Genomic DNA, 27,604 nt, shown 5'->3' on the forward strand with positions numbered 1-27,604 from the left:
GGATCCTGAATCTCCCATGCTCATCCCTCTAGGATCCTCAGAGGTCCTGGGACTCTTCCCATATGCTTCCCCCAAAAGTGTACTTCCTGGCTCCTTCTCACCCTTCACCAGCAAAGACCAGACTCTCAAAGTTATGGCAAATGAAGGTAGATTGGGGCCCGTGGAACCTCAGGAGTAGGGCTTTGCAGCTACCTTCAAATAGCAGAGCCCAGGATCAGGATTCTGCTAGAAATCTGCCCATTCTCAGGTCCCTCAGCCCTGGGTACAAGTGAGAGGGACACCACAGATGCCTCACCAGTGTCTATAGAGGGACAGGTGTTCAGTTACCATCCTTCCTTAGTTTGCTTCTGCAGACCCAGAGAGTCCCACAGGTTCCCAGAGACCCTCATCCACCTGGGAGCAGCCTCCGCTTCTTTGTATGAGTTAGAAAAAGCCAAGTACAGTACGTAACCCTGGAACTCCACCAGCATGAGAGTGCTAGGGGTGGAGTGGGGGCAGACTAGGAAGGAGAGAGAGAAAGAGAGAGAGAGAGAGAGAGAGAGAGAGAGAGAGAGAGAGAGAGAGAGAGAGAGAGAGCGCACTGTAAGGAAGATGAAGGAATCAGGAGTCTATCCACCTCTCAGTGTCTCTGGAAGGGCTACAAGAGTAGGAGGAAAATATGACAAAACCTGGAAGACCCGAAAGATCTAGAAAGAGGGTGAGGAAGGAGAGAAGGAGCAATCTACAAGTAGCCAGGGGTGATGCCTGGAGCCCTTCGGCTTGGGGGCCATAGGGAGACAGGAAACCGCTGAAAGCTTGGGGACTCGGGTCTCCAGGGAGGAGCAGAGTGGGAGACGTGGAGGGAGAAGGCTGGGGGGGGGGGGGGGGAGGATAAGCAGAGATAAAAGGAGCGACGGCTGCTGGGCCGGGAGCTCAGCGACAGGAGAGAGGGAGGGAAGCGGAAATTTAAAAGTGAAGATGCAGATAACGCAGCCTGGAGACGGGAACCGGGTGGGAGTGGGGGGGGGAGAGGGAGGAGTGAGTGATGGAGAGGGGCGGGAGCGGGTTGGAAGGAGAGCTCTGGGGAAGGGGCCGTGGTCTCCGGAGTCCGAAGTGGGGCCTGGTCCCCCCACCCACCCACCCCGCCGCCCCATCACTGTGTGCAGAATCAGGGAGGCAGAAAAGAAATGCGCTCCTGGCCCCGACCCGAGCGCGCGGCGCTCCCCCCGCCCTCGCGCCCCGTCTCCCGGGCGGCGGGGCGCGGGGGGCTGCCGGGTGCGCTTGGCTGTCGCACGGCGCGCTGGAGACTTTATTGCGATGGCAAGATAAGAGGGGCGGGGGCGGGGTCCGGGGGGCCGAGGCGGCCGCACTTTAATTAAAACGGAAATTGCGGCCCCTGCCCGCGCGGGGCCCGGAGGGTTCCAAGTCGCCCTGTAGCTGTGAGCAAAGCTCCAGGACCCCCCCCCTCACCATTCCTCGTCGACCCCCCCTCCCCGCCACACCCGGGCTGCCCCCTCCCGCCAGGCCCTGCTGGACCCGGCGCCGTCTTCTCCTCCCCGTCACCCGAGGTAGCCTGGGGCGGAGATCGGTGCCCCGAAGCGCAAAGCCTGACGCGCCCCCCCCGATTGCCCCCCCCATCTCCCACCGCCCAGTCCCCGGCAGCGATGAGACAGAGCGGCGCCTCCCAGCCCCTGCTGATCAACATGTACCTGCCAGGTACCAGGGACCAGCCCGGGGCTGGAGGTTGCCGGGCCCGGGGCGGGGAGTCTAGGCTAGGGCATGGGGAAGGAAGGGGGCTCGGGGATCCGAAGGAAGGGGGTGCGATTCCAAAACTGGGTTGCAGAGGGATGAGGGGAGGCGCTGATGGCAATTTTAGGGCGTGTAGGGAATCAAAGGCGTCTGGAAAGCTGGGGGGGGGTTCACTGTGGGGTCTCGAGACTCTGAAGGAAAGAAGACTCGGACGCTGAGGGCAGGGCCCCGGGACCCAAAAGAGCCTGGTGGAAGCAGAAGGGTCTCCCGGCGTGCAGGAGGGATCTGTCCGTGCCCAGCCACGCTGTGGTCCGCCGGGCATCGCCTCTGCGCCGGGTCAGCTCCTCACCTTGGTCGTCCGAGCGCGTTCGTGTCGGCCGGGTCCTCCAAGCGCCCTCTTCTTGTCTTCGAGGGGCTCTGCTCGCTCAGGTTCGACTGGCGCGCGCTCCTCGCGGGGCTTTATAAGGCTCCAGTCGGCCCCTTCCGAAAGCGGATTTCCTTTTTCCTGGACGCGTTTCCTGACTTGGGCGCTGCGGAGGGGCTCTGCGCCGCGCGCGCCGCTCGGCCCGGCTCCGGGAGGAGGAGCTGGGTGCCGCCCGGGCCCCCAGAACACCGCAGCCCCCGAGAGACTTGGCTCAGGGCCTTTTTTCGGTCAAGTCCGCAACTTCCGCTGAGATCTGCCTGACTCTTTTCTTCTGCTGCCACAGATCCCGTCGGAGACGGTCTCTTCAAGGAAGGGAAGAGCCCGAGCTGGGGGCCGCTGAGCCCAGCGGTGCAGAAAGGTGAGCAGGTCAGAACACCGGGCAGGACGGGTGCCGTCGCCACTGGACAGAGGGTGGAAGCGATGTTTACTCGTAGGTTCTCGGAAAGCTTGGCTCGGTTGTGGAGAGGCCTGGGGGAGCCATTCATTTAGTCTTTGGCATCTTCTGTGTACCAGGGACGGCTTGCTGGCAAGGGCAGACGGAAAGGATACTGGCCCGCGGTGGTGTGTGGGTTTTCTGAGCTGTGGAGCCAGGGGCTGGGGGTGGGGTGGGGGGGGAGATTGATGTCCTTTTGCAACTGGCCGCTGGGGCACAAGGTTGCAGCATTCTCAGGCAAGAGGACTGGGAGAAATTCCCCTCAATCATGCCGACTGCCAGCTTCACCTGCCTGAGCCTGATGGTGCCCAGCATCCCTGCCCACCAAGTCTCAGGGAAATAATGACTGATTGTCAGGTTTGCTGCTGTGCTGAGCAGGTCAACGGATTGCTCTGTTGGCTGTTGGCTCTCCGGTTGATACTGTAAATCTTACAAGGGTACAGAAACCACAACACACACACACACACACACACACACACACACACACACACACACACACACACACACACACACACACACACACACACACACACACACACACACACTGGGTAACTGCTTGTTCCATACAAAAAGAGAACCTGATGCTCAATAGAGCTTCACAAACCTCCCCCACTCCCACCCAAACAGCATGGGATACAGGTCTTTAACCCAAACCTTCTTGTCTTCCTGATCCTCCTGCTGGTGACCTGGTGCTCACGCTGGGCTGGCTTAAAGAAACCAGGATTGAAATTGTAGGGAAGACAGTTTCTGAGTTCTGAGGAAAGGTTGACTCCAGAAGGAGCTCCCCGGACTGGATTTTGAGGCAGTAATCATACAGATTGGAGAAAAATCCGTTTTGTTCTAAAAAGGAGATAATTGCATCACGATTTTTCATTGCTTGTGGCTACACATGGGAGAATGGAATTCTGGGGCCAACATCCTTACTATCTTCCTATCTAGGGAAAGGCATGCCTCCTCCTAGCCACCTTAATTTGGAGGGAAACTGGCCAACAGCAGAAGCTAATAAGCAGACCTCCTTTCCAGTCTGAACCCCCCTTCTCAGAGCTGTCCGCCATCCCCAGGGGATTAGGGCACGGTTCCCTGCAGGAAATCCCGCCTGTTGAGAAGCTGAACCTGGGTGAACCTGGAAAAGGGAACCTTCCAGAGTTTGATATACAAGGCCTCAGTCCTCACCTCAGGCCGGTTTAGTCTTGTTTAGGCCTGTTTAAGCCTTTGGATGCCAGCCTGGACCTGGTTACAGTAGTGCTGAGGGGCATATGTCGTCTTGTTCATTTGTCTCTTCCTTTCTGAGGTCACTGGTGATCCAGATAGGGCTCTTCCTCCCCGCCCTGCAGACCAACCTGCAAGAGACTGCCCTGTGCGGTTATGCAATGCTCTGCCCTGGATGCAGACCTGGGAGAAAGGGGCTGCAGCCTCCCCACACGTCCCGGGGCCTAGGTTCTCCTAAGAGGGAGTTGAGTTTCTATTGTGCAAAAAGCTCCTGGCGGCCTGGGAACCGTTCCGATCCACCCGCCCTGCGGCCGCTCTAGCTGCGGAACCTCTGGCCGCGCCCTCGCCCTCCCCGCGGTCGGGTCCCGCCGGGTCGGGTTGGTTTTTGTTTTCCCAAATCACCGCTTTCTTCCGGGCGCGCGCGGCTGACCGCCCCTCCCCCCCCCCCCCCACAGGCAGCGGGCAGATCCAGCTGTGGCAGTTTCTGCTGGAGCTGCTGGCAGACCGCGCGAACGCCGGCTGCATCGCGTGGGAGGGCGGCCACGGCGAGTTCAAGCTCACCGACCCCGACGAGGTGGCGCGGCGCTGGGGCGAGCGCAAGAGCAAGCCCAACATGAACTACGACAAGCTGAGCCGCGCGCTGCGCTACTACTACGACAAGAACATCATGAGCAAGGTGCACGGCAAGCGCTACGCCTACCGCTTCGACTTCCAGGGCCTGGCCCAGGCCTGCCAGCCGCCGCCCGCGCACGCCCACGCCGCCGCGGCCGCCGCCGCCGCCGCCGCCGCCGCCCAGGACGGCGCGCTCTACAAGCTGCCCGCCGGCCTCGCCCCGCTGCCCTTCCCCGGCCTCTCCAAACTCAACCTCATGGCCGCCTCGGCCGGCGTCGCGCCCACGGGATTCTCCTACTGGCCGGGCCCCAATCCCGCGGCCACTGCCGCCGCCGCCGCCACCGCCGCCCTCTACCCCAGCCCCGGCTTGCAGCCCCCGCCCGGGCCCTTCGGCGCCGTGGCCGCAGCCTCACACTTGGGGGGTCATTACCACTAGACGGGGCGGTGGCTGGGGGATCGCGCGGCCTGCCCTCCGCGCGCGCGCGCGCGCACACACCCACACACCCAGAACCGCGTGCAAACCCGTGCACATCCCGGGGAGGCGGCCGGAGCGTCCTCCACTCTCCTCCCACCTCCCCCGACGTAATTTCAGCCCAGATTTCACTCCACGGCCCCAGGGAGACGGGACCAAAAACCTCTGGGGTCTTCCATTAAATAGTAGGTTTGCCCCTAGCTCAACTCTGACCCCCTCACACACATGCGCGCACACACACACACATACGTGTGACCCTCTTTAATTTTTCTCTTCTAGGTCTCCACACCCTGGAAGGGCGTTCCCAGTCCTCTTTTTCTTTCCTTCGCCTGCCCCTCCTAGAAACTCCCTCCATGGTGACCCCTCTTTTCCTGATTCCAGGTCTTCCTCCCCCACCCCCCAACACGGATCTGCCCCAGATCCCAACGTCTGGAGGCCTCTAATATATTTTTCTCCCTAGGACACGAACAGACTCTCGCCTCTCCTTCCTCTCCGCCCTCCCAGCCCCATTAAAGCTCCCTAGCGCCCCGCTGCCTCCTCTCTGTTCATTGCCGCACCAGGAACCTTTTCAGGGGGCCAGGTGGAAGAAGGTCAGACAAGCGCAGGGAAAGATCCAGAGAAGGGGAGGGGTGCAATCCCGACGAGGCGCCGCTGGGCTGGTGTGAGAAGCCCCCTGGTGGGTGGGCTTTGTGGGGGAAGGAAGCGTCTGCGCACCCCCTGCCCCATCTCGACGGGCACCTCATCTCATTTGATCTTAGCTCATCCTTCTCCCCTCGCCTCACCCCACCTCCATCCCACCTGTCATCATTGCCCCATCTCCACCTTCCATCAGCAACTCCCTTTCCACCAGTTTCCGCACCTTCAGATCTTTCCCTGCTTTCCACCTCTTTCCCAGCCATTCTCCCTTCTTCTTCCGACCTCTCCCTCTCACCATGAGCCTCTGCCCCACGAGAGCCACAGCTATCTTGTCTCTGGATCTTCCGTCCCAACTTCAGAGGAGACCGGGCTTCTGCGCCCGCGGCTCCGGCCAGCGCGCGCGGCTGCACTCGCCTCCTCGCGGGTGGAGCGCGCCCTCTTCTGGTCGGAAGCGCGTAAGCCAGGGCTACACCGGAGCCACGGAGACTCGGGGCGCCGCGTGGTGGAACCTCAGGGGTCGCGCAAGACGAAGGAGGAGAACTAGGTGTCCCCAGACTTAGGTTAGACTTCCGAGAGGAGGGAGAAAGGAACCCTGTGGACCTTCACCCCATCCGGCTTTGGGAAGTGTGGGACGTGGGTGGAGTGGGTCACTCTGACCGGGCCCTTTTCACAACCTAGGGGGCTTTCTGAATATTGTTTCCTGATGCTGTCAAAATTGTGCCTGCCCCCACCCAAACCGAACTGGAAAGCACCCGTGTAGACCTTCCCTTGGACCAAAACAACCCTGCGAGGCACTCAAGCTATAACCCAAAGGAAGTCCCTGGCTCTCCTTTGTTAGGTTTTATTTTGCCTGGATTTGGGGTTTTCTTTTTCTTTTTTACCCTGAAATACTTCTGGACCAAAGGCTCCCCCTAATGAGCAGGAGGATGCCCTGCGCCTCTGCATGGCTGAGATTTCCTTAATGTCCTTTGGGCAGGAAGAGGAAAACTAGACACTTCTGTGTGTGGGGTAGGCCCTTTTCCAAGAGAACTCATAAATACCCAGTTTTAAATCTAGGGAAAAGAGCCTTTATTCATGTTTATTTTATCTTTCACTTGGTTCTGTTTCTCCAAATAACATACTTAGTGTAGAAAATCCAGTTGGGTATTGTGGCACACACCTGTACTTCCAGCACTGGGGAAACCGAAGCAATTTGAGGCTATCCTGGGCTACATTGCTACATAGCAAGAGCTTGACTCAAAAACAACAAAGACCAAAAAATAAACACATAAAGATTCTATTAAATATAGTTTAGATGAAGAATGTAATGAGGCATAAGAGAAAAAAATGACCTGCAGTTCCATTACAGAGGGCACTGTTGACAACTGTCATATATCCTTCTTGTCCTCTGTACTTTAAAAAAATCTAAACACGGCAGGCATCAATTGCTCATGCCTGTAATCCAAGCTACTCAGGAGGCTGAGATCTGAGTATTACATTCAAAGCCAGCCTGGCAGTGACGTTTGTGAGACAAATTTTTATCTCCAATCAGCCACCAAAAAAAAAAAAATAGATCTGTGGCTCAAGTGATAGAGCACTAGCCTTGAGCAAGAAAGCTAAGACACAATGATTGGGCCCTAAGTTCAAGCCCTAGTACTGGCACACACACACACACACACACACACACACACACACACACAATCTAATGATACTGTACCTTCATCACCTAACATTATTGCATTAACATGTCCTTGTGTCCTCATGGGATGGAGAATGGGCTTAGGTGGTCCATAAAGTACTTAAGAGAGGTGGCATCTGGCTTGCTGATGGCTCGGCGACTGTATAGATGGACGCAAGACCTCTTTATAGCCCTGTTTGCAGGGAAGGAGCAGATTGGAGGAGACAGCCAAGATCTAGGAAGATTTGGGCTACTAAGAATTACAGACTGAATGTAATGAGATAAAATTTCCTAGCAAAAGAGGTGAGAGGCCCTGTTATCAGACCTTTAAATGAAACCACCAGAGGCCAGAGTAGAGTCTGGGCAAGGCTCTTGTAGCCAGAGCAGGAAAGGAAAGTAGAGGTGTCAGGCAATGCAGGAATGTAGAAAAGTCATGGTTTGGCCAGGCTCTAGCGGCTCACGCCTGTAATCCTAGCTACTCAGGAGGCTGAGATCTGAGGATTATGCTTCAAAGCTAGCCTGGACAGAAAAGTCTGTGAGACTCTTATGTCCAATTAACCACCAGAAAACCGGAAGTGGCACTGTGACACAAAGTGGTAGAGTGCTAGCCTTGTGCAAAAGAACTCAAGGACAGTGCCCCGGTTCTGAGTTCAAGTTCTACAACTGACAAAAGAAAAGTCATGATCTGAAGGTGCATTGACACAACGGTGACACCCAGGAGGGAGGAATAATTTTGCCCCAGAAGCATTGGACACAAGTTCAGATAAAATCATCAGGAGATAAACAAGAGACAGAGTAATAGACCCAGAGGGATGAGGAAGGACTCTGAGACATGAACAATTTGAGACAATTGTCTTAGAAATGGACTGGGGACAGGGCATGAGGAGCTGTCCTCATTTATTCAGAGCCATCTGGAAGGACAGCATCTGGAGGTGATAGGGCAGCACTGGAACAGGTGCTTGGAAGCTACAGACTGATGTGACCTTGATCTGCCAAATCAGGAGTTTTCTTTCAGTCAAACCAGAGGGTTTGACAGCAGCCGAAAGGGGATGAGGTAACATCTGTAAGGTCTCAAGGTGAGTGAGTTGGTGAGCAGCCGGAGGAGTTATTCCATTAAGAGGTCTTCTCACAGGCTGGGAAGGTGGCTCAGTGGTAGAGCGCTTGCCTTGCATGCCTGAGGCCCTGGGTTCGATTCCTCAGCACCACATAAGCAAAAAGAAAAAAAGCCAGAAGTGGCGCTGTGGCTCAAGTGGTAGAGCGCTAGCCTTGAGCTGAAGAGCTGAGGGACAGCGTCCAGGCCCAGAGTTCAGGCCCCATGACCGGATTCCCCCCCCCCAAAAAAGAGGTCTTCTCGCTTATGTAAACTCATCCTAAAAGTTCACAGACCGGCTCCCTCACTTGCCCATTCTTTTCTTGACACATAGCTAGTTTGGGAGGCTAAATCTTAGGACTTAGGAACCAGAAAACTTGAGTCCCAGTCACAGCGTGACAACTACCTTGCTGCATGACCTTCAGAGAATCCCATCTTTTTCTGGGATTCCATTCTCATCTCATTCAACTAATGAGACTAGAGCAAAGATTTGTGATCTCTGTTCTCTGGATCCTCAGGGCTTTTCTTAGTCTCTGTTCCAGAACCAATAAGAGTTGGAAAATATCTGTCCAGGGTAATTCTGTAAGGTCAAGTCCAGCCGCAGCATCCCAACCACCTCAGCTCTGGTAATTCCCCTACTGTTGTAATGTGTCCAAACTTGAGGTTACCATATCCCCAGTGTGACTGCTGAGCCTAATCCCTGAAAAAGATACACTCTTGCAATGCTGGGAGTAGAGCGCAGGACTCCTGCGTGGTAGCCAGCACTCTACCACTGTGCTTAGTCCCAAGAAGAGTCTCTTTCCCACACCTAGCTTCCTGAAAATCCAGATCTGTCCTTAATGCTTGGCCCTCCAAAGTGTTGGTCTATCATTGATTCTTCCAATCTAGGTGCTAATAGTCCCTCAAGTTCTGAGCCTTCCTCTATCATCACCCAATTCATGTTACTGATAAAAATACACGGTCCATTCTCCAATCCTTCCTTTGCCATTAGCTCGTAGTACAGAGTTTACAGAATGCTTTCACATCCATTGTTTTGTTGATCCCTCCAATGTTAGGTTGGAGCTGAGCACCTGTAATCCTAGCTACTCAGGATGCTTGAGATCTGAGAATCATCATGGTTTGAAGCCAGCCTAGGCAAGAAAGTCTGTGAGACTCGTCTCTCAAATTAACTACAAAAACAACAAACAAAAAACAAAGTGGAGCTGTAGCTCAAGTGGTAGAACACTAGCCTTAAACCAAAACAAAATAAAAATTTTTTTAAAAGCTCAGAGACATCACTCAGGCCCTGAGTTCAAGCCTCAGGACTGGCAAAAAACCAAGTTAGGTTGGACAACATGTCCAGTATGACTTCATCTACCTGGAGGGTAAATACACCAAGACCCATGCTGTGAAATGACTTGGCCAAGGTTTGGGGGCTTGTTCTAGGAACTATGTCATCTGTTTCCTTTACCAAACCATTTCCCATTCCTCTGGGTGACTTCATCGTCCCAAGCCACCTTAAGTAATCCTGATTTTAGGAGTCCTGTGCAGACACACCCACCCATGGGTCATCTTAGTTTTAGGAGTCCTGTGCAGACACACCCACCCATGGGTCATCTTGGTTTTAGGAGTCCTGTGCAGGTACACCCACCCATGGGTCATCTTGGTTTTAGAGTCTTGTGCAGGTACACCCACCCATGGGTCATCTTGGTTTTAGTCCTGTGCAGGTACACCCACCCATGGGTCATCTTGGTTTTAGAGTCCTGTGCAGGTACACCTACCCATGTCTCCTCCAGTAACGTGTGCTTTGTGTGCCTCAGCTCTCCCCCATCAGCACTCCCCCAATGGCATGTCACGTGAGGACATCTGTGAGGACATCTAGCCCGCATGGCTAGAGAGAAGCCATAGTACCCTTTACCTGTGGTAGGTAAGCTGACCAAACATTCTCTCATGTGGTAGCCCGTGTGACCATCGGGCTGCTGTGATGTGACGGTTCTCCTGGTTTTCATCTTTTCTTATATGTGTGTAGGGGGTTGTTTAAGTATTGATGGTAGTGTTGGTGGTACTGGAGATGGAACTCGAAGCTTTGTTTGGGTTTTTGTTTTGTTTTGTTTTGTTTTTATTTGCTACTTAAGATAGGGCCTAATACTTTTACCTAGGCCAGCCTTAAACCAAGATCCTTTTATCTCTGCCTCCCAAGTTGCTGAGTAGATTATAGGTATGAGCCACCACATCCAATCTTCCACATGTCTTTAAAATATATCAGAAGCCACTTTCATCTGTTGTTTGAGCTACATATAATTTGTGAACACCTGTTAACACAAATATGCCTGGCCATTCATCAGCTTGATTCTGGGCCAGGCTGCAAATGCTTTAGAGGTGGTGTCTTCTTTGACCTGACCAGATCTTACCAAGTGAGTGTGAGTCTCAGCTGAGAAACTGAGGCTGTGAAAAGTTAGTGACTGCTCTGGTCCCATGACCCCAGAGCTCAAGTTTTCAGTATCCCCCTGTTCCTCTCATGGTGAGCCTTCCCGGACAGCTTTGGCATAGAAATGTGACTTCTACCTTCTCACTGCAGGTGTGAGCTGTCTAACTGTCCCAGCATAGCATAAGATATTTGCTATAAAGGGCATATTGACAGCCTGTCTTGTAAGTGTCCCTGTTTGGGCTTGTAAGTGTCCCTGTTTGTTCCTTATCAGTAATGAATCAGGAACTATTTTATTATATCTTCTGCCAGCCTTCACTTTCCTTCCCATGGTCCTAGGAGGTTAGAGCAGATGGCTGTGTTGGGGATGAGGGTGGGGTCTGGCTGGATCTTGACTTGAATGGGCTGTCCCATGGAAGTTTGGTCAGCAGGACCTCTCTGTGACACTCCTCTGTGCTAGGGTTGGGTCTCACACAATCCTAAAAATGAGTGGCTCCACATTGTTCTTCCTTTGTGTGTGTGTTAGTCCTGGAGCTTGAACTCAGGGCCTGGGTGCTGTCTCTGAGCTGTTTTGCTCAAGACTGGTACTCTACTACTCAAACCATAACCCTATTTCCAGCTTTTTGGTGGTTAATTGTAGATAAGAATCTTATGGACTTTCCTACCTAGATTGGTTTTGAACTTCTATCCTCAGATCTCTACCTCCTGAGTAGCTAGGATTACAGATGTGAGCTACCAGTGAACTTTTTATAGTGCTGGGAATCCTCTCCAGCTGGTACCTGCTTGGCATCTCCTTCTTTCCTTGCATACACCATAGTTGTAATCACAAGGGAGCATAGTATGGTATTTAGAGCCAGGACATGGTGATTGCACTTGTAGTGATTGCTGGCTCTGTCACAAGCTCTGTGACCACAAGCAAGTCGTAGTAAAATGGCAATGATAATCGCAGAACCTACCTCATAGCGTTGCCATAAAGATTAAGGACCATGAAAGTACGTTGGCATATCTACCAATGTGTTCTATTATTATACAAATGAACAGTCAAAAACAAAGCGATGGCCTGCTTTTTCTTGCTCCAATCCTAATCAGATACCCTCCAGGTCCCTAGGAAGGAACTTAGTGGCTATGCTTCTTCTCCATGCTGGTGCAGACCTTGTTCTGGGCCTGCATGGTGAACCTCACTGAGAAGCAGCCTTTTTTGTTGGTGGTGTGGTGGTGCTGGGGCTTGAACTCAGGGCTTGGACAGGATCTTTGAGCCACTTTGTGCTCTACCATTTGGGCCATAGCACCAGTTGCAGCTTTTCTGAGTAATTTATTGGAGATAAGAATCTCATGCACCTCGACCCTCAAATTTCAACTTTTTCGGAGAAGTTTATTGGTGATCAGAGTCTCACAAACCACAAGCCTCAAATCTCAGCCTCCTGCGAAGCTAGGATTACAGGTGTGAGCCATAGGGGCCTGGCTGAGAAGCAGTCTTTTGACTCCTGTTGGAGCCACACCATTGACTCCTATCCTTAGAGCAGCCCCAATTATTTTCTAGGCTAAGAAAATGGTCAGAAGTTAGAACTATCTCAGCTAGGTAAAAGCTACATGACTTGAAAGATACGTCTATACCATCCTGAAACAGTTTTCACCTGTAGGTGTATATAATAGCAATGTTTCCTTCCATGGTTATTGTTACATGAAATTTGGAGGAAAGAGGCTTTCTTTGTATAGCAACTAACGTTACCATAATGAACAACCAACTTGTGTTTGCTTATTTTTGTTGTTGTTTTGCCAGACTTGGGGCTTGAACTCACAGCCTTGGTGCTGTTCCTGAGCTCTTTTGCTAAGGACCTGTGCTCTACCACTTGAGACACAGCTCCACTTCCAGCTTTTTAGTGATTAATTGAAGAGTCTCACAGATTTTCCAGCCAGGGCTGGCTTTGAACCGTGATCCTCCTAGCTCAGCCTAATGAGTAGCTAGGATTATAGGCATGAGCTACCAGCACCCAGATTCCTCTATTTTATAGATGAGAAAAATGAGACACAGAAAGGAAAATTTACCTAAAGCTACACAGAGAAGAAGGACAGAGCAGGATTTGAACGCAGTCTGATTCAGAGGCAGTGAGTTCTTAACCACTGAGGATATGAATTTTTAAGACCTCACAGAAGTAAGAACAAGAAAGGTTAACACTTACTGAATATTTATGTGCAGACACTGTGCAGAAAGCCTATGTTCATGCAGTCAGTAGTACCCTCTGGAATTGTCCTAGTGTTAGTCCCATTCTATAGATGAGGAAACTCAAGGCAGAAGATTTTAAACAACCCACTTGGTATACAGAGCACCCAAGTGGTAAAGATGTAGTTTAAGCCCTCATACTTCAAGTTTTATTCCCTTCCCATGGACCAACCAGAGTGCTCAGGAAGTGACAGGTCAAAATGCCTAAACCCTAACCCCAACTCCAGGATATGTCCCAATTCCAGCACTCACCACGGATTCCAGACCCATAAGAAAGTGAGAAATGCATTTCAGAAGTCGTGCAGTGCACCATCATTCTTGCACTTATCTCCAGTGGTATGGTAGAGTAGAAGGAAGGCAGATGGATGTGGCTTCAGACCTCATTCAGCTTGTTCCCTGTGGGTCTGAGAATCTACTTACTTTCTATAAGCCTCAGTGACCTCATTGTAAAATGGCAATGCTGATTTCATTTTGCTAGGGTAACAGAGCATGTGCCTAAGCAGACCAGCACAGAGGGCAAGCCATGAATGTCCTGGCCTCAGTATTAATCAATACAGAAGCAGAGACCTGCCCTGCAGGCTCAGACCATTCTCTCTATTGTTGAATCCCTCATTTCTGCATCACAGTCCTGCCTCCATGAGTCAGACTAGCTTTCTCTTGTATTTCTGTCCTTCCTTGAGGTTGGAAGAGGAGGAGGAAGTAGCTAACAATGCTAGAAGGCCAGAGCCCCCCCCACAACACTGGATTCCTCTTTTTGGAAAAGGATATCAGGTTGCTTAGCAACACAGCAGGAGTTGTCAGGGAAGCTCCAGGCAGCACTGTCCTTTTTCATTCTGCAACAGGAAGAGGTATGGGGAAGCTACATGGGACAATGAACAGGGGAAGTACGGAAGGGTCCCAGGCTTCACTGGTAACCTCTGGTAGGATGACTAGCTTCTTTCCATAATGATCACGTTCCCAATTCTTCCCCCTCCTTTCCCCTTTGGTTCTTCCTGTGCACACATCTGTGCAATGCACTCGTCTGTGGTATGCACCTAAGGGCCAGACTCAGGGCCACCTCCTTGTGTCTATTCTGTGCTTTCCATCTTACAAAGCACATGCATCAACTTGATTGTACCTGATAGTTTCAACAGCTTCTTCATAGAAAGTGTGTTATGACAGTTGGCTTTCGGTAATCATAGGTTCTGTATTCATGGATAAAACCAATCATGCATCAAAATTATTAGAAAAACTAGCTGGGTGTTGATGGCTCATGCCTGTAATCCTAGCTACTCAGGAGGCTGAGATCTGAGGATCATGGTTCAAAGCCAGCCTAGGCACGAAAGTTTGTGAGAGTTTTCTCTTCAATTAACCACCAGAAAACTAGAAGTGGCGCTGTGGCTCAAGTAATAGAGTGCTCACCTTGAGCTGAAGAGCTCACAGACAGCAACCAGGCCCAGAGTTCAAGCTCCACGACAGAAAGAGAAAGAAAAGAAAGAAAGAAAGAAAGAAAGAAAGAAAGAAAGAAAGAAAGAAAGAAAGAAAGAAAGAAAGAAAGAAAGAAAGAAAGAAAGAAAGGAAGGAAGGAAGGAAGAAAGAAAGAAAGAAAGAAAGAAAGAAAGGAGGGAGGGAAGGAGGGAGGGAAAAGAAAAGAAAGAAAAAGAAAGAAAGAAGAAAGAAATAATTGCATCTGTGTGGAACATATACAGGCTGTTTTCTTGTCATTATTCCTAAACAAGACACATGCAACACGAACTTACATAGCATTTACATTGTATTCAGTATAAGTAATATAGAGATGATTTAAAGTATACAGGAGGATGTGCATATGGAAACACTACACTGTTTTGAGTAAGGTTTTTGAGCATCTTCAGATTTTAATAGCCAGTGGGGGGAGTCCTACAACCAATTTCTTAAAGACGCTGAGGAATGTCTTTATTCCTACATCACAGGTGACCAAAAAATGTCTGAAGTTCCTGCAATGAACACTAACAGAGTCCAGGTGTGCGACACATCTCAGGATAACTTCACTACTCCCTGTAGTATGGCCATTAGCTCCCAAAATAGCACACTCATGGTACATGTCATTCTTAGGCCCTAAAGCCCCAAGATGTAACCTTTTCTTGCTCCTATTCACAATGTAGGCCAATTGTAGAAGCAGGACTGAGCACCCCTTTCCCACTGGCTTAACCAAGATCCAGTGAGCCTGAGGAGATCCCTGGGAGGAGCTCCTGGAAGAACCAGGCCTGTTGGCCCCAAGGCCTAGACTCATGAATGCTGGGCTAGGCTAGGCTGGCATAAGTTACCCACACACCAAGACTCCTGGCTCACATGCCAGAGAGAGGCACGTGGGTCCCAAGGGGCTCCACACCTGGCAGAAAAGAGTAAACACATGTTCCCCAGGTCACAGGAGAGCTCGAGGGAGGCTTGGCCTCTAGGGTCTCCACAACCTCAGGGGCCACCAGAGCTGGTTAGAGCATCCCAGGGCCCCATTCTAAACTCTGTTTCTATCCCCTGGTCCCCTGCCAATATTTATTAATAGTGCTGAGTGCCATAGTAATAGTTATCTGAACAGTTATACTGTCATTCCTCTGGTAGGTATTTGATTTTTTTTTGGTCGGTCGTGGGGCTTGAACTCCGGGCCTGGGCGCTGTCCCTGCGCTCTTCAACTCAAGGTGAGCGCTCTACCTCTTGAGCCCACAGCATCACTTCAGGTATTTGATGATACAAGAAATGAGGTACTTGTTTCCATCAGATAGATGTGAAAACTGAAACTCAAAGAGGTTAGATAATGGCTAATAAGAGGTAGAGAACTCAAACCTCTGATTCTTAGTGTTGTCCACATCACACTGTTTTTTTTTGTGGGTTTTTTGTTTGTTTGTTTTTGTCAGTCATGGGACTTGAACTCTGAGCCTGGGCACTGTCCCTGAGCTCTTCAGCACAAGGCTAGTGCTCTACCACTTGAGTCACAGCATCACTTCCAGCTTTCTTGTGGTTAATTGGAGATAAGAGTCTCACAGAGGTTCCTGCCCAGGCTGGCTCTGAAGCGTGATCCTCAGGTCTCAGCCTCCGGAGTAGCTAGAATTACAGGTATGAGCCACTGGCACCTGGCCACATCACACTAGTTTTGTGTCATGGGGAAGAAAGGAGAATTGGGGGAGTACTCCTCTACTATCTCCTCTGTCCCCAAATTGTTCAAGCCCAGGACCATGTGGTGTGACTTAGCTCAGTGGGTACTCTACATGACATGAATAATTCAGATAATCATGTCAATTAAAGTTTTTTTATCAACTTCCAGAAAAATAGTTTCAGTTATGATACAGTAGTATACACAAAACACAATATTCAAATATAAATGACAAAAATTTTAAAGTTGGTGAACTATGAGAAGAATTTTTGTGAAAGTTAGGAACAAACCTAGGGATGTTGTTTTTGCCTCGTGTAACCCTGTGATCACCGCTATTGGACTGGAGGTTCTAGTCAGCACAATAAGACAAGAAAGGATAAATGTTGTGTGTAAATATTAGAGAGGAGAATATTAAAAGATCTATGTTAGCAGACATGACTGTCTCTTAGAAATCCAATAGATTCAACTAGAAAACAATTAGAACTAATGAAATTCTAGTAATATATAAGATCAACATGGCTAAATCTATGGTTCTTCTATATAACTGTGCATGAAGAAGAAAAGGAATTGGAAATAATGGATTTATAACAATAATAATAAAAATCAGTTGAATAAAAACCATAAGAAGGGCTGGGAAGGTGGCTCAATACCTTGCATGCATGAGGCCTTGGGTTCAATTCTTCAGCACCACATAAGCAGAAAAAGCTGGAAGTGGCACTGTGGCTCAAGTGGTAGAGTGCTAGCCTTAAGCTGAAGAGCTCAGGGACAGTGCCCAGGCCCAGAGTTAAGGCCCCATGACCAGAAAAAAAAAGCATTAGAAACATCTAGAGGAAGAAAATACATTTGTGGCTTAGTGGTAGAGTACTTACCTAGTATACATGAAACCTCGGGTTTGATTCCTCTGTACCACATAAACAGAAAAAGCCAGAAGTGGCACTGTGGCTCAAGTGGTAGAGTGCTAGACTTGAGCAAAAAGAAGCTAAGGGACAGTGCCCAGGCCCTGAGTTCAAGCCCCAGTACTGGCAAAAAAGAAAGAAGGAAAGAAAGGAGGAAAGAAAGAGAGAGAAAAGGAAGAAAAAGCAAGCAAGCAAGAAAGAAAAAGAAACAAAGAAAGATACAAATCTTCACTGGAGAGCATAAAGAAGACTTGAAGAAATGGGAAGATGTCTCAGTATTCGAAAACTGTCCAATCTCTCAAAAGTGATCTATAAAAGTGATGCAGTCCCAACCTAGTCCCTAAAGAGTTTTGTGGAAATTAAGTCAGCTTATAAAGTTCTTTTGGACCATGTTAAAAACAGACAAGGGGCTGGGAATGTGGCTTAGTGGTAGAGTGCTTGCCTAGCATGCATGAAAATTAATGCATGGAAATTAAGGCAGCTTATAAAGTTCTTTTGGACTATGTTAAAGAACAGACAAGGGTCTGGAAATGTGGCTTAGTGGTAGTGCTTGCCTAGCATGCATGAAGCCTTGGGTTCGATTCCTCAGGACCACATAAATAGAAAAAACTGGAAGTGGCACTGTGGCTCAAGTTGAAGAATACTAGCCTTGAGCAAAAGGAGGTAAGGGACAGTGCCCAGGCCCTAAGTTCAAGACAGGTATAGATAAATAAATAGGCAAAATAATTTATCCAAACAACAAGCATACTGCAAAACAAATTATTAAAGGTGTAGCTTGGCATTGCAGTTGTCAGGTGGACTAATGGAATAAAGCAGAGTCTTGCAAAAGACTGGGTGTTGATGGCTCACACCTGTAATCCTACCTATTCAGGAGGCTGAGATTTGAGGATCATAGTTCAAAGCCAGCCAGGCAGGAAAGTCTGGGAGATTTTTTTTTTTTTCTTCTCCAGTCCTGGGACTTGAACTCAAGATTTGGGTACTGTTCCTGAGCTTCTTTTACTCAAGGCTAGTGCTCTACCACTTAAACACAGTGCCACTTCCAGCTTTTTCTGAGTTGTTTATTGAAGATAAGAGTCACACAGACTTTCCTGAGTGGGCTGGCTTTGAACCATGATCCTCAGATCTCAGGCTCCTGAGTAGCCAGCTTCTGTAAGACTCTCATCTCTAATTAAGCACTGAAAAGTCAAAAGTGGAGAGTGCTAGCCTACCAATAGGCCCTGAGTTCAAGCCCCAGGGTTGGCTCCCGTGCGCGCGTGCGTGTACACACACACATGAATATGTGAGAATTTCACAAAGAATAAGATGGCATTCACTGGAAGGCAAGACAGGAATACCATGCTATTAATTTTGGGAAAATAGTATTATCACTACTTCCCATCACATACAAATAAATATAATTAATTAATTATCTCAAATATATTAAATAGTGAAAGTTACAAGCACTAAAAAATTTAAAAATTTAAATACAGAAAAAGTTAACCTTCAAACTAAGCATAAAACAAGAACATCTGGAAAGGGGAGAAAAATATAAATATCTAGGAGTTAGTTACCACATTGTGTTCCAAAGATCTAGATGTTGTTGTACACTTATTGGCAATCAAAGAGATATTAAGACTGTCCCTTTGTTTAAACTTGTTTATTCATTGCCCTAAGAAGATAAGTAGAAAAAGACAAGAAATACAGATGTTTATCATAACATCATTTATAGTAATGAGTTGGATACAACCCGAATGGATATCAGCTCTCATTTACTGAGAGCCTTATTCTATGCCAGGCAGTGTGCTAATTCTTGTTTGAAAAATATACAGGAAGTTCTTGTAAAAAAAAAAAATCTCCCCTAGCTTTATTGCTTGAATAGAGAACAGTGTGTTTTCTGTGGCACTTAGGAAAAAGATAGAGAAGCTGTTAAATGGTTTTAGATCCTGTGAGAGTCTGTGCCTGTGTCCCCTCATGCTGTGTATGTGTGTACCATGCATGTGAGCCTTGTGTGTGCACACACATGCTTGCTGGGATACATTGGTATCTAAACTACCCAGCAAGCCACATGCTTAAAATTCTAGGGATTTGAAAAGAGATTAAGGGAGAGAGCAGACTTTGTTGCTATACGACAGAGGAGGACTCAGTGCAGTATAGATGGGTTTTTCTCCTTTACCATTGTATCCAGTGTGTCCCTCCCTCCCTCCTTCCTTCCTTCCTTCCTTCCTTCCTGCCTGCCTGCCTGCCTGCCTTCTTGCCTTCCTGCCTGCCTGCCTGCCTCACTTCCCTTTCTATTTTTTTCTTCCTCTCTCTTCTTAATTGCCTCTCTAGTGTGTGCCCAGCACTCTTAGCTCCAAAGAAATCTAGCAGGGAACAGGTGCAGCCTTGATCAAGAGGACAGGCCAAAGAAAAATGGTCTAAAGAAAGTGAGTCAGAGGTACGGGGTATAGGTTGACATTTTTGGTGTTCAAAGGTTTAAATGGAGATAGATGATTTAGTCCTTTCCTTTAAGGCATCCAAGATACAATAATAACAAAAAAATAGTCAAAGTAATAAGTAATCTATATTTTCTTTAAGTACTGAGTTTGAACTTTGGGCTTCCTACTTGCTACTACGTGGCTTGGTTGTCTGGAGCTCTACCACTTGAACCAAATATCAAGCCCAACTTTTTTTCTGGTTATTTTGGACTGGTCTTGCCCTAATTCTCTGGATCTTAACCTACCTATCTTGCTTAAGTTTCCCCCCTTTCTCGAGGTTAGCACTTTATCACTCCACTTCTGACATTTTTCTGGTTAATTGGAGATAAGAATCTCTCAGATATGACTGCCCAAGTTGGCTTTGAGCTGAGAGCCTCAGATTTCACTCTCCTGAGTAGCAAGGATCACAGGCATGAGCCACCAGCACCTGACACCATAGTACATTTCAGTTTCTGATAGAGCAAGCCTTGTCATTTACATTTGGAATAGGCTTTTCTTCATATTGTGTTTTTCTGGGATAATATATAAATTTGCTTGCTTGTTCGGAAATTTGGGTCTCACTGTGTTGCCTATTCTGGTCTTGAATTCATAGGCTCAAGTGTCCATTACCCCAGTTTTCCAAATAGCTGTGGATATAGGTGAGCAGCCCCAATATATTGGCTATTTTTTCCCTTCACTATTGGGGGTTGAACTCAGAGCTTTGTGTTTGCTATACAGATGTTCTACTACTTGAACCACATCTCTAACCCTTTTGGCTTTGGTTATTTTTGCAATAAGAACCTCTTTGTCTAAATAACTACCCAACCACACCAGAACCATTTACTGACTGATCTACATTTTCCCCCAATGAATTTCAAAGGGTGCTTTTATACTGTATTAAATTCCTATGTATGTATCTTTGACTTATCTTTTCTGTTCTACTAATACATCTATTCCTGTATTAATACCATATATTTTAACTACTTTAGCATCATGAGACATTTTTGTGTGTGAGAGAGACAGTAGAAAGAATGAGAGGGGGAAAGTCTATGAATTTCTAAACTGGGTTAGAATATTTGGTCTTTTGTTGTTGTTTGGGCAGTACTGGGGTTTGAACTCAGGGTCTTGTACTGCTAGGCATACCCTTAGCTCTTGGGTGGCTTAAAAATCCTCTAAGAGCTGGGCACCAGTGGCTCACACCTGTAATCCTAGCTACTCAGGAGACGGAGATCTAAGGGTCATGGTTTGAAGCCAGCCCAGGCAGAAAAGTCCCCATAAGACTCTTACCTCCAATTAATCACCACAAAACCGGAAGTGGAGCTATGGCTCAAAGTAATAGAGTGCTAGCCTTGAGAAAAAGAGCTCAGGGTCAATACCCAGGGCCTGAGTACAAGCCCCACAACTGCAAAAAATAATAATAATAATAAAGAAATCCTATAGCAGCTAAGCGCCAGTGGCTCACATCTATAATCCTGGCTAATCAAGAGGCTGAGATTCAGAAGACTGAGGTTCAAATGCCGGCCTAGGCAAAAATGTCCTGAGATACTATTTTCCAAAATCATCAGCAAAAAAAGCCAGGCTGGCCGGGCGCTGGTGGCTCACGCCTGTAATCCTAGCTACTCAGGAGGCTGAGATCTGAGGATTGCGGTTCAAAGCCAGCCCGAGCAGGAAAGACCGTGAGACTCCTATCTCCAATAAACCACTAGAAAACCGGAAGTGGCGCTGTAGCTTAAGTGGTAGAGCGCTTGCCTTGAGCTGAAGAGCTAAGGGACAGCGCCCAGGCCCAGAGTTCAAGCCCCATGACCGACAAAAAAAAAAAAAAGCCAGGCTGAAGTTACAGCCCAAGTGGTAGAGTGCCTATAGATCAAACAGGAGGCCATAACTTCAAATCCCATCCCAAAAAAATCCTTAAGAGAATACTAAATAAAAATAAAAGGCTTGAAGTGAGTAATCAGCCAACTAGCCTCCAAATATAACAGAGACCTGCCTCCAAAAATTTCATGATGTATTAAACTTTCTGAGATTGTACCTTGAAGTTTGTCTTTTACCCAATCTTTCATCACATAAAACCAATTTTTTCTAATTGCCATTTACATTTCTGTGTCATAGGATGTGTAGAGAGATAGGCTGTGGTCTTGAACTGTTATCACTACTGTCTTGGACCACTCACTGCAAAACTGCCTGTCATATGTAAGGAGGCCCTGGGTAGCAATCATGGGGAGGCAGGTTATATAATATTTACATTGTATAATAAATATATTTTATGTTTATATTTGGCTTCCAGCTATTCCCGATTGGAGGGACTGCTTTGGTGGCTCTGTTGTCACAATATTCCAGGGATGCCCATCTGTGTGCCCGCAGCAGGGTCTCAGTGTGCAGAGGCCATAGGATGTCTTCGCAGATACTGCCAGATGCTCTGGTTGCTGGGCACTCTGCTTGGCAGGAAGTTACCATGGCAACACACCCTCACACACATACACCCATACTTCTGAGAGGTTTTTGCATTTCCCTTTTTCCAATAAACACCAAGGTATTCTAGGGACAGACAAGCATAGCTCTGAGGACAGAATGTCCTCTGTTCCAGGAAGGGTGGCAGGGAACACAGGAAGCAGAGGTGTGTGTAAATTGTGTCTGAACCTTCATGCAGTACGTGCATTTGTTATAAGGCTTCTGAGTTATAATTTGAGCATTTGGTTATGTGTCAGTGCATATATTGTACCAAGGGGTGGATCACTTGTTACCCATCTATTTGCTCTCCTGCCATCCTTCCATTTTTCCCCTATGCCCGTGTTGGAAGAGTGGCCTCCATTTTCTGCAGGGGGGGAGGTGCTGAGTCATGGCTCCAGTTGTGTTTCTTTCTCCAGGCCTCCATCTCCTTGCTTTCCTCAATATGTCCCAGACCTGCAGAAGTGGGGAACCACAGCCTGGAACCATGTAAGGCCCTCTAAATCATTTGGTCTGACCCTGTCAAAGCAACTGAAGACAGGACTCAAAATTCAATAAATCAGGTGACATTGTCCAAAAAGAAGTATACTCATTACCTGGCTTATGAAACAGTAACCCTCCTGTACATCACCTTTATATGTTTTTTTTGAAAAGACTAAAATCTTCAATAAATCTAGGAGCTTTTATTTTCCCAAATCAAGTCAGTAGATCTGGCCCCAAGATGATGTAAATATCCCAAATGACTCTTAGCAGAACAAAGGCTTAGCACCCCTGCTACCCCTTTAGTCCCTCCTCACTGCTATACTACCACCCTGGACTCACTTTCCCCAATCCACTCACCGGCAGTCAAGAGAAGGCATGACTCATTATCCCTTTGCCTTCTCCGAAGACAGTTCTGGGCCGTTCTTTCCACTGTCCCCCTCCCAGAAAAAAAACGAGATGAAACTCTACCCTGGAGGCTAAATCTTCCATCTACTCCTGTTGATCCTTTTCCAGCTTCTCTCCATTAATAAGATTACAACGGTGTCTCAGCTTGGGGTACATGGTAAAAGAAAGTGACAGTACTCACTGTAGCTTTTTCACCCCCTCATTTAATGCCAGACCACAGGTTCCTGGAGGTGCACTCATGCACGTGCGGTGTGTTTGTGTGTGTGGTGTGTTTGTACACACATGTGTAAAAAAAGGAAAGGTGCCAGGTCTAGGAGTTGGGGGGAGTATCCAGGGTCCTCCCAAAAGGATGTTTTGGGATTTCTGTAGGCTCTCTGGTCTTTAGTTTCCCCTAATTCAGAAATTCCAATCAAGTAGTCCCACTGATTAGTTCAAAAGGGAACCAGGATTGTTTCTTAGGCAGAGGTTAGAGTAGAGAGAAGGCCCCGCCCTCGCAGTCTGGTTACCTTGGCGACAGCCGCGTAGTGAGCCAACTGCTCCTCCTTTCCTCCCTCCTCCCAAACCCAAAGAGATGACGGCACCGCGCTGACTGCGCCAAATTCCAGCCAATGGGCGGCTGCTCCCGCCTCCCTTTCCGCCAGCTCTCCCCCCCCTCCCCCCCGGGAACTCAATTCACAAATCTGGACTGTGGATTTCCGGCTCCAGGCAGGGTGCTTAGGACCTGGGCCCAGGCCCTAGGAGTAAAAGCGGGAGGCGACGTTCCTGGGTTCTTGGGCCAAGACTTCTGTAACTCGACACCAGAAAAGCGCACACCTTATTCCTAAATTATCCAGAAGACCTAGTTGAGACTGAGTCCCAACGCTTCCTGTGGTACATCCCTCACCCATCTCAGCACCACGGACAGCGAGCTAGAGGCCTCGCCTGCTGGGGGCTTCTGGAGTCTTCCGCGGCCACACAGGCGTCCAGGGTCGGACCCGCAAGCACTCCACCTGAAGCCCGCCAACGTAATAGTGAACGCTTAGCTCTGTAGCTGAGATGGCAGTGGGCACTGAGCAGAGATCTTAGGCCATATTCCTCGCCTTTTCCCTCTTGAACCCCAATTAATAGCTTTCTTTCCCCCACTTTGTTTCTGCCTGTACCTGCTCCTCCCCAGAAATAAAGGGATAGGGTCTGAGTGTCTTAAAAGGAATGGGCCTCACAAGATTCCCCGGGAGAGAGGGAGGGTTGGTCACGGCGGGGGGGGGGAGGGCAGGTTAAGAAGGAAAGGTCAAGTGTGGTAAATCAGGCCGCACCTTGAGACTGGTAAACATAGACTTAGGTCTGACGAAAACTCCTGACCCAATATGTGACAAGAGAACAGTGCAGAAAAATGGTGATAGCTATTTCTGATTGCTAGTTCTGTCTCAACGGGTCACCTCGTGGAATGGGAACATCTTCTGCTGTCCTTACCACTTGTCCTTAAGTGGCCCGGGCATTAATAAGGAGCTAGGTCTAACAAGATGGAGGCTGGGGTGGTGGGGTGGATTCAGCCTTTGGTTACCTCACTTTACTCTGTAAAAAGTCAATGGGGGTGAGAAGAGGGTAGCAGCTCTCTCAGGGGACATAACCTCCCTCACTAGACCTGTTTCTTGCTTCCATGCTCTACCCATATCACTTTACTCCCGCTCCCGTTCCATTCCACCCAGGACCCCAAAGAAAGGCCGGCGCAAAACCATCTGCAGGCGCTTTCTGCGCTTTATAGTTCTCTTCAGGACGGACAGAGACGGTGCGGCCCGCGCCGTCGGCCCGCATCATTGGCACCTTGGACACGGCCCCAGGCCCGACCCAGTCCCTGGTACTCTCCCGGAAGGATTCAGGGCCGCCCCAACTCAGCACCTCGGACAGTTCCCGGCCCAGCCTTCCCCCACCCCCACCCCCCTCCCTTCGGAAACAGCAGAAATAAATTAAAAGGGGTGAGATAATATGAAATCTAAGGAAGAGGGGGCACCTCTCCCCGACAATAAGAAGGGTTTTCTTCCTCTTTCCACCAGTCCACAGGGGGTACCGCCGCCGGGATGATCTCCCAGATGGATTGTGCCCCCAAATCTCAGCCTCTTGAATGAAGCCGGCAGCCCATTTCCCCCTCCATCTCCCAGCATGCAACACGTTGGAAAAAGTGGGGGAGAGGCTGTGTGGAGGCGGGCGGTGGGGGGGGGGGACGAGGGACCATCCTGGAGGTTGTCTGGGCACCTGGGACTGAAGCTCCTCAGTCCATCCAAATGAAAAACGGAGGGTCCACTGGATCTGGGGAAGTGGGTATGGGGTCTCAGGAGAAGAAATGCAGGATGACCGAAGCAGAGGGGAAAGGCAGACAGAAGGAAAGGATGGTGACACATAACCGGAGCAAGGGAGAAGAGAAGGGAGGATAGGGGCGATTGGGTAGTCAGGTTCAGGGCGAAGTGATGATAGGACTCTCTCTCTCTCTCTCTCTCTCTCTCTCTCTCTCTCTCTCTCTCTCTCTCTCTCTCTCTCTCTCTCTCTCAAGGAATGTTCAATAGCAAGGCAGATTACGACATGGAAATGCAGACAGGAGGAAAAAATGAAGGTACAGAAAGGAGGAGGAGGAGAGAGGAAGCGGACAGGATCCAGGGGAGATGGATTTACAGACGTGCACAGCCGAGAAAGGGGAGAGTGGGGCAAAAATGGAGAGATGAGGGCGCAGACAGACCGAAAGGGTGCAGTTGGGGCTGCCCTTCCCACCCACACCCCCACCCCCATCCCCACCCCACACCCAGTAAATCCAAACACCGCTGGCCTCTGGTGTCCTAGCCTCCACCCTCCCCTGCGGGGCAGGGGCGGCTCCTCCTAGGCCCAGCCTGGGCGCGGAGCGGTGGTTAACAGCAGCGGTGGTTTGATGGTCCCGGGGGGGTTCCGGGTGTGTATGGGGGGGTTTGGGGGAGAGGGCTGGGGCGGGGATCGGGCGCGGCCCCCCGGTACCCTTAGCGGTCCAGGTTCATAGTCCAGTGCTTGGCTCCCGCCGCGCAGCTGTCCCTGGCGGCCGAGGAGGAGGTGGCGGGCGCGCCCCCGCTTGGTGGACCCCCGTTGCCCGCGGCGGCCTCGCCCTCGTTCTTGAGGTCTTGAAAGACTTGGGTGAAGAAGTGGGGGTCGGCGTTGAGCCGGAGCATCTGCGGGCTGAGCCTCTGGATGAGGCGCAGACACCGTTGCCAGAAGCGCTCCTTGTCGGGCTCCACGAGGAAGGGCTTGAGCGGGTAGGAGATCTCGTTGCCCATGTAGGAGTAGGCGAGGTAGAGGCAGGTGAGGAAGGCGGCCTGCAGCTCGGCGGCCGACGCCAGCTCGTCCCCGCGCAGCGACTCGCGGCACAGCAGGTACACGAACACCAGGTTGGCGGGCGTAATGAAGGCCTGGTCTTGCCAGCCCTGCAGCAGGAGCGAGCGGTCCACGCCGCGGAACCAGCCCACCAGCTCGCCGGGGCTCAGCTCCTTGAGGCGGTAGCAGCGTCGGCACACGAAGTCGCCCAGGCAGCGCAGCAGCTCGCCGGTGGACGCCTGCACGATGACCCGCCGCGGCGAGCCGCCAGGCACTGGGGGCGCCGCCTGCGGGGCTGGGGGCGGCGGCGGCGGCGGCTTCCCCCCGCCGGAGCCTGGCGGCGGGGCGGCAGCGCTGCCCGCGGACGGCGCTTCGCCGGCGGCGGCGGCGGCGGCGGCAGCGGCGGCGGCGGCGGCGGCCGCCGCGGGTACGGTGGGTACCGGCACAGCCAGCGGCTTGGCCGCGCCGCCGCCGTCGGGGGGGTCCCGGCCCTTGCGGAGAAGGTTCTCGCGGTTGCGCTGCTGGACCAGAGGGTCGGGACCCGTGGACGCTGGCTTGGGCGTCACCTTCTTGCTGCCTTTCTTCTTCTTGGCCGAGGCGGCCACCAGGCGCTTCCAGGTGAGCGCCGAGATGAGCACGGACGGCCGCTTGAGCCGACTCTCGCCTTTGCCGCCTTTGCCGGCGGGCGGCGCCCCGTAGCCCCCCAGCGCCTCGTCCCCCGCGGGCGGCGCCTTCTTCTTCTCCTCCGGCAGCCCGCCCGGCCTCCGGCCCTTGGCCGAGGAGGCGGGGGAAAGCGACAGCACCGTGCCCATCCTGCAGAGCGGGGCCGGCGCCCGGGCCCCGGCGGGAACCGCGGGCGGCGCCGCTGCTGCTGCAGCCCCGGGGGACCCGGCGGTGGGGGGCCCTGGCCCCGGCCCGGTCGCGCGGGCCGGCTGGGGAAGGAGCTGCCTGGCTACTCGGCGGCGGCGGCTCCGAGTCTGAGCTGCGCCAGCTGCAGCGTCGGCCCCACCCCTTGGGCCCCTTCTTTCGCGGCGCCGCGCCGCGCCCCGCCTCACGCAGCCAATCCTCGCGCAAGCTGTCTTTTTGACCGGCGGCTCTTCGAACCAATAGGATCTCGCGTGCAATATCGCGTCCCGCCTTATCCATCACCCTGAGTCTGGGGTCCTTTCCCCGAAAACCCGAATGGGGAAACCAGGGAAGATGGCGGTGGTTCGAGGGTCTCTCATGGGTACGGGGGGGGAGGCTGCTCTCACACACACCCCCCCAGGGCTGTGGGTCAGCTTGTTTTGTTGCACCGGGTGGCGGTAAGCAGGTTGTATAGAAGCCATGGGGAAAGCCACTGAGTTTGTTTAGGGGGTCAACGTGGTAGTAAGTGACCTCTTCCAGCTGGTCCAGTCCCAGCTGGGTTTCACAGTACTGGCTCTTCCAATCCCCTTTCTCCACCACTTACTTTATGGAGGTTTGCTGCAGCTTTTTTTTTTTTTTTTTTTTTTAATGCCACAGTCCCTCACTATGTATTCCAGACTGGCTGGGAACTCTCTCTCCTGTCAATACCAAGATTACAAGCAGGTGCTGCTGGGTGGCTTTACCTGTGAGAAGATGCTGGCAGCTACACTACACTTCCTGCCGGTCAAAGCATTCCTCC

At 50.6% G+C, this 27,604-nt stretch overlaps 2 protein-coding genes across 2 annotated transcripts; one reads left to right on the top strand and one right to left on the bottom strand.

The window, feature by feature from the left end:
* Positions 1–1,417: 1,417 nt before the first annotated feature.
* Fev (FEV transcription factor, ETS family member) lies at positions 1,418–5,375 on the top strand. The gene is made up of 3 exons (XM_070026199.1): positions 1,418–1,695; positions 2,436–2,510; positions 4,250–5,375. Exons 1-3 carry the CDS (start codon positions 1,644–1,646, stop codon positions 4,840–4,842), a joined length of 720 nt encoding a protein of 239 aa, XP_069882300.1. The 5' UTR covers positions 1,418–1,643; the 3' UTR covers positions 4,843–5,375.
* Positions 5,376–24,369: 18,994 nt separating this feature from the next.
* Cdk5r2 (cyclin dependent kinase 5 regulatory subunit 2) lies at positions 24,370–26,940 on the bottom strand. Its single transcript, XM_070016906.1, has one exon. The coding sequence runs from the start codon at positions 26,769–26,771 to the stop codon at positions 25,632–25,634; it is 1,140 nt and encodes a 379-aa protein (XP_069873007.1). The 5' UTR covers positions 26,772–26,940; the 3' UTR covers positions 24,370–25,631.
* Positions 26,941–27,604: the final 664 nt, after the last annotated feature.

This window comes from Dipodomys merriami, unplaced genomic scaffold (genome assembly GCF_024711535.1).
Source record: "Dipodomys merriami isolate MVZ:Mamm:240054 unplaced genomic scaffold, mDipMer1.0.p SCAF_1, whole genome shotgun sequence".
Taxonomy (NCBI): domain Eukaryota; kingdom Metazoa; phylum Chordata; class Mammalia; order Rodentia; family Heteromyidae; genus Dipodomys; species Dipodomys merriami.